At 46.4% G+C, this 7,084-nt stretch overlaps 1 protein-coding gene across 4 annotated transcripts in view; it reads right to left on the minus strand.

Moving 5' to 3' along the window:
* CLCN6 (chloride voltage-gated channel 6) overlaps positions 1-6,871 on the minus strand; it is a 33,359-nt gene extending 26,488 nt beyond the window's left edge. For 2 of the 4 annotated variants that reach the window (XR_002321907.2, XM_020973697.1), the window contains exons 1-4: positions 6,733-6,870; positions 4,938-4,997; positions 905-970; positions 482-547 (exon numbers count right to left, since the gene is read on the minus strand). Coding sequence is in view for 3 of the 4 variants with exons in the window: in XM_020973697.1 (XP_020829356.1) it covers positions 482-547; positions 905-970; positions 4,938-4,997; positions 6,733-6,819 (279 nt within the window). In the remaining variant the exon portion in view is untranslated. Of the gene's footprint in view, positions 1-481; positions 548-904; positions 971-4,937; positions 4,998-6,732 lie in introns of all 4 variants that reach the window. The other 2 variants (XM_078145674.1, XM_020973691.2) reach the window with 1 other exon arrangement.
* Positions 6,872-7,084: the final 213 nt, after the last annotated feature.

Here is a 7,084-nt window from a genome sequence, read left to right on the forward strand (position 1 = left end):
AGTTCCATGTGTATGTATCTGACCTTCCTGACTAGACCACAAGCTCTGTGAAGGTAAGAACCAGATCTTGCTTATTTCTGCATCATCAACAGCACTCAAATGTTGGTGAATGACGACTTTTGTCAATAATCCTCAAAATTAAAAGGGCTCCATTCACAGAATCATCTTGGCCAAGATGAAAAAATAATTAGAACCAAAGGGCCATAATTCTGCCATCAGAGAAGGTCGAGGACAAGAAGACCTCAATACCTCCTAGATCCTGACACTGGTCTCATAATGCCATTATCCTCCAACCAACAAGCATTTAGGAAACGCTACAACGTTCAAGGCACAGCAAGAACAGGGCAGGTCACTTTACGCAGATGACGCCATCCATTCCGGAAAGCACGGGGACTACAAAAAACCCACCACTGGGGCCGGGCTGTCACTGGCTCGAGGCTAACTCCCCCGCCAATCTCACTCCCATGTCCAATTTTCTTACCAGGCCAGTGGAGACTCCAATAGCAAACACCATCATCCACTTCACCACCTCATACCTTCGACCTTTCTGTGTAGAGAAGCAAAGTGCCTCGTTTAAAAAAAACCAAACAAACTAATTATACTGACAAAAAGATGAGAGAAACAAATATCCAAGCATCAGTGATTTTCAGATGAATTTCTGTCTGGACAGCAAGCATGGAAAGAAAAGATGATGGACGCAGTAGGGTCACTTAGTAAGGCTCTGGACCAGGTAGGTATGAATGTGAGAGAAGGCCCCAGGTAGCAAGACAAAGATCTGGTAAGACCTGTAATACCTCAAGATGGGTTGGGGGGAACACAGCAGAGCAAAGGAGAATACTTACAACAGGAAGAGAAAGAACCCGAAGGCCTTTAAATCCCTGACAAATAAGGAACTGCACCCTACCTTATTATCCATGCTTTCCAGCACTTCCAGGTAGGGATCATTGATACAACGATCATAGTCCAAACTCTGAAAGAATGACATGTGAGGAAAATGTTACAGCCAGGTCCAAACACAACAGGAAGAGGTCAAGATGCCTAGAAAGGAACTTCTAGAGAATTCTGGGTTAGCACTGCACAATTCAGAAGAAAATTCTAAATTAGCCTTTTAACATTTTTGCAAAATCTTAAAACTTCCTTCTCTTCTTTGTGGGGATGGGAGACTGAGGGCACTGAACGAGGCAAATATGGTCATATTCAGTTAAAGTATTGGCTAGTTTGCTGAGTTCTTTTTCCTCCTTTCTTTTTTTTAGCTTTTATTCCAAGAAAGTGCTCACTTGGTAAGGAAGGAGGAGGAGATTCATTTGTAAATGAAGATGACATAAAACCAAAAGATGTCAATAACTTATTTTAAAAAGAATTAATTTGTACCCTCAACTGACCAGTTTTCTTCTGTAGTTAGGTTTTAGGGAAGAAAATAAACAGGAAGATGTCAAGCCAATCAGTCAGCCAGCAATTATTAAGTGACTACCATGTGTACTGAGGCAGCTGGGTGGCTGGAGTCCACCTGGCCTCAGACTCTTACTAGCTGGGTGACCCTGGGCAAATCATGGAATGTCTGTTTGCCTTAAACCACTGGAGAAGGAAATGGCAAACCACTCCAGCATCTTTGCCGAGAAAACTCCATGGGCAGCACTGGAGCATGACTGTCTGGGGTCATGAAGAGCTGGACACAACTGAACAACTGAACAATAATCACCATGTATCAGGGACTATGCTAGTAAATGTTGGGGATATAAAGAAAGGAAAAAACGTGATCCAGGCCCTCAGGGAGCTCACTGCCTACCAGAGGAGATAACACGCAAACTACTACACAGTAGCACTAGATAGATACCTTCTTAGTGGAGCATAACCGCTCAGGGAAGGCACAATGAGGGGCTGGGAGGCTGGAAAGGCCTCCTGCAGAAGGTGGCAAACTCAGAGAAAGTTTTTTTAAAATTTATTTATTTTTTAAAATAAACAAAAATAAAACTTCGAGGGCACTTCCCGGAAGGAGGCCTGATTCAGCCCAATCTCCAACACCCTCTAAAATACTACACATGAGAAACAATGCTGAAAATAATAGCTCTGAGGCTCTGCAAGATGGTCAAAGAAAGATTTAATAATATTTAGCATATTCTACTTCCTAAGCCAGAAAAACGACTATGCATTTGAGAAATCTTTTCATAAAAGCAAAATAAAACAATAAAAAATTCTGCTTGACCCTTAATGGGAGAATACAAAAAAACCAAACGATCAGGTAACTGAATTTAACTGGGTTCAACAGAAAGCTAGAAACTTAAGGGGTAAGACAGGAAACATACATAGAAAGCTACAAAAATACAAAAATGGACGCATATGGCCCATATAACTAAATAGTTATGTGTAAACATCCATGCTATGAATGGGCCAATGCGCGCTCGAGCACTCTGGGAAGCAAGAGGCCCAGGTGAGCCTGCACGTCCTGCACTGCCAGGGCTGGGATGAGAATGCAGGGCTGAGCAAAGCTGCCTCAGAGAACGGCAGGTGCCAAAGCAAGGACGTGTCCCACCGGTGTGTCTCACTCGAGTTTTCCACCTCAGAAGGCAGGCTGTTCAAAATAGTGTCTTTAATCATGAAAAGGAACCCCTTCCACTGAGAGTGGAGTGCTAACAAGCCAGGAGATGGGCATGTGGGCAAAAGCAGAAAGGTGACCTGCTGCGGAACGTCCAGACACTGTGAGACAGGGGAAATTCCAAGAGAAGCCAAAGACAGAGATCCACACAGAAGAATCAAAGAAAAATCAGTTGGGATTTATCACTGCCTAATAAATTTTGCTTTTCACAACACAATTTTCAAATATATTCTGATATAATGAGTGTTTCTGTAATGATGTTTCATCTCAGGGGAATTTCCCACAGAGAAACAGATCTGTGAAAATGCGAGAAATGATGAGATTTTTCTAGGGTTGCAAAAGTCTCTGGGGTTCTCTTTTTTTTTGCTAGTCAACGAAACTTCCTGTCTGTTACATGAGACACGGTGAACAGAGAGCCAATGAAGTATGACTGAGGACCCCTGCCCAACAACTTGGAGCAAGTGCAACTAACTGTGAGAGGTGACCCCTGTATCGACACGGGAGGAGCTGGGGTCTTGCCACAAGCAGGCTAAGACTCTGGGACTAGGGACGACTCAACTTGTGCCTCTAACTGCGGTGATCGGGACTGATGGGAGAAGAGGTAAAGTCAGTATGACAGAGGCAACCCAGACCAGGAACAGAAGTGGGGACTGCATCAAGAAAACTTCCCAAGTCCCTGGTACGCTGCCTCTCCTTGTATGTATCCCATGGTACAGAGAAGGGTCCCCCCCCCAACTCTTCCCCAATTATTCCCTTCTCCACAATCTGTGGGTCAGTGAAGTCTAAGACTCACCTGGCTGCACTGGAGAGGACAGGTAGGAAGAGTCTGGGGAGAAGGCTGGGACAAAGGGCCTTCCCCTTTCTCTGTACCTAATAAGCCACGGGGCCACATGGTACGGGAGGAAGAGCCCCAGGCTCTGGAGTCAGAAGATCCAGGTTTGAATACTGGCCCTGCCATTCCTGGTGCCATCTTGGGCAAGTCACTTGATCTCTTTGTGACCTCAGGTTTCTCTCTGGGTCCTATAAATGTGGGGGTCATTGACTGAGAGAGGGGAGAGTCCAAACACAGGTTGGGGGGGGGGTCGAAGCCATAGATTTTCTACTTTAAAAAACACTTCTGAATGCTGTCCACTAGCGTCACCTACGTAAAATCAATGTGGGACTGCTATAGAGTGTTTAAGCTATACAGAAACCACTATAAATGTTAATCTCAGCTGTACCCTTCCTCCAGCAAGGGATCTCCTACTGCTCCTCCCTAATTAATTCCCCAGCATACTCCCCACAGCAACTGTCCCAATCCTCTTCTTCTCTCCTCCAGCTCCCGGAGCTCATCTCTGGTCACCTCTCAGAGGTCACCTCGGTGCTATCTCCAAGCTCCTCTTCCCTCCTTGCCAATAACAATAACCAGCACAACTCACATTTATACAGCATTGCAACATTTGCCAACTCCCTCACAACAACCCTGCAAGATGGGTCCTGCAAGAATATATTTCCCAAGGACCCACATGTACAAAAATATTGATAGCAGCTCTTTCTGTGGTGGCAAAGAATTGAAAATTGAAAGGATGCCCATCAACTGGGGAACGGCTGAACAAACTGTGGTATATAAATGTGATGGAATACTGTTGTGCTGTAAGAAATGATGAGCAGATGGACTCTGGAAAAATCTGGAAAGACTTATATGAACTGATGAATGAGCAAAACCAGGACAACACTGTACACGGTAACAGCCACATTATGTGATGCCTATTCTGATGACTTAGCTCTTCACAGAAACACAACGATATAAGACAATTCCAAAAGACTCATGATGGAAAATGCCGTCCACATCCAGAAAAAGAACTATGGAATCCAAATGCAGATTGAAACATATTATTTCCACTCTCTTTTCTTTTTTTGTTTCTTCTCTTTAATGGTTTCTCCCATTGGTTCTAATTCTACTTTGCAGCATGACTAATGTGAAAATAGATTTGATATGAATGTGTATGTATGTATACATATGTGTGTGTGTGTATATAGCCTATATCAATTTGCACGTCATCTTGGGGTGGGGGGAGGGGAGAGGTGGGGGAGAAAATTTGGAACTCGAGATCTCATGCAAGTGAATGCTGAAAACTAAAAATAAATTTATTTTTTTTAAAAAAGAGTTTATTTCTCAATTACACAGCTTAAGAAATTAAAGGTAAGAGAAGTGATTTGCTCAAAGTCCTATAACTAGCAACAAAAGCCAGGATCTGAAGCCAGGCCTCACTGACTCTAAAGTAGTTCCAGCACAACTTACTGTGTGTTGATTAGAACTGAGGAGACCACACAATACTTACCAACGACCATTTTAGAACCTCACCTCATAGTCCTTTCGGGGAAGGATCTCATCATCTTCCTCCTGTGTTTCTCCAAGGATAGTCTATAAAAACATACCCCGAAGAGAAAGTTTTAAGCAAAATGAAAGTGGAAACAAACATGAGTTCTTTGGAGATCTGTTATCTCTAAAGCATCTAGGCCATTAGTAGGTGGAAATAACCTGTTCAAAGATGAAAACTGATTAATGCCGCTCATGAAAGATTTAAAAATTAAGCAACATAGCTGATTAATATTTTCTTTGTTTTTAATTTCTTTGTACTTCCACATCTGTGTGCATGCTCTATTCCCCCTTCTTCCCAGAATATAAAATCCTCTAAGACAGGGACTGTTCCATTTTTTTTTGTCTTTATTTCAATTAAAATGAATACGAATACAGGAATCCAGAATTCTCGGAAAGTCATGCTATGCACAGAAAATCCAGGAGTCATCCTATCTTGGGCAACAGCTAAAAAAACACTGCCAGGTTCCAAGCTGGCAATGAGGTTTAAACTGACTCAACCTGAGATAAGAAGGAACTCATACTCCTTGAAATAGGGGTAACTAACTTTAACCTCCTTTTCTCTGAATTACAATATAAACCAAATATTTATTAAGAGCTGAGCACTGGGTTAGGCTTGAAAGAGAAACAAGGTTCTGATAAAACAGGGTTCTTGCCCACAAGGAGTTTACAGTGTAATTGTAACCATGCAGGAAACAGGGAATGCTAAATACCCTAGAGAGCTATAACACTGAAGTGCTCTGGAGAGGCAGGTGTATGGTGAAATGTGGAGGAAGCTTAATTGAGAGATGGAGGAGTTGGGCTTTCTGTCTACTGTGACTTTGGGCAAGACACTGAGTCTTGGGTTCTTTAAGACCCGTGAGGTCCCGTCTGGTACTAAATCCCAGGAGTATAAGGGAAAGAGTCATGGATGGAAGAGGCAGTATCTGAGCTGGATTTTAAAGGGGGGCAAGAATTCAACAAGTGAAAAGGCAAAAAAGGATCTCAGAACACTGTGTATTATTAGCATATTATTGGGGGGTGGGAGGGAGGGTGGAGTTTACCCTTGATGTTGGGGGATAAGATCAATAAGGCTATAAAAATCTTATTGGCTAGTCTGACCCCGTTTCTACAGATGGGGAAACTGAGGCCCAGAAAGGGGAAGTGATCGAAGGGGAACTCTAACGTCCCGAGGAGGGGCTGGTCTCTAGAGAGGCATGAGGAGGCCACCAAAGCAGAGGGATGACACGACTGGATCCATGCAGAAAGGGCTTCAGAGAGGCCAAAGGCAGTCAATTTAGAGGGAAAGAACGTAAGCTCCCTGAGGGTAGGGGCAGTAGCACTCTCCTCCAAGTGTGACACGCAGATTGGGAAAGACACGGGGAGGAGCAACGGCACAACTGGGGGAAGCCCAGCTGGAAGGGCCCTTAGAGATCGCCTGGCCCGGCCCCTGGTTCTACAGATGGGAAAACTGAGGCCCGAAGAGGAGCAGTGACTTGCCCAAGGTCACCCGGGGAGGCCCCTCCCCGGCCTCGTACTCGTCTCATTCACAATCGCTTAGGAAAGAAAGAAGGATCAAGGGGAGGTGGGAGATGTGGGGCTGGGGGTGCAGGCCGAGAGGAGGGGTAAGGGGATAGAGAGGGGCTGCTCCGTCCTAGGCTACGCCCCCTCTCGCTGCCGCTCCTTAGCAACCGCCGGGCCCTTAGCAACGCCCCAGGCCCGGCCCCGTCCCCTCCCCTCCTGAGCCCGGCCCGGCCCAGCCCGGCCCAGCCCGGCCCGGCCTCGCCGCCCGGCCCCGTACCAGCTCCTCCGGGGTGCGGCTCTCGCGCTCTCCGCAGCAGCAGCACCAGCGGCAGCAGCAGCACAGGACGCCCCTGCACCCCGCCATCTTCGGCCGCCGCCTCTGCTTCTGCCCCGTCCAGACACCCGGCGCCCCCTCCCCCCAGCCCCGCCCGAGGAGCGCACGAGCTAGCGCCTCACGTGACTGGACCAGCCTGGGTCACGTGGTCGAGGTCAGGGCGTGGGAGGGCGGTCGGCCTCCGACCCGCATCACGTGACGAAAGACTCACCACCCTCACGGGCGCCGCCATCTTAGTGAAGGAGGGGCGGAGCTTCGGTCTGAGGTGGGAGGAGGAGGGGGAAGGCGGAGGGCG

This window comes from Phascolarctos cinereus, unplaced genomic scaffold (genome assembly GCF_003287225.1).
Source record: "Phascolarctos cinereus isolate Bilbo 61053 unplaced genomic scaffold, phaCin_HiC Scaffold_726;HRSCAF=1367, whole genome shotgun sequence".
Classification (NCBI taxonomy): Eukaryota; Metazoa; Chordata; class Mammalia; order Diprotodontia; family Phascolarctidae; genus Phascolarctos; species Phascolarctos cinereus.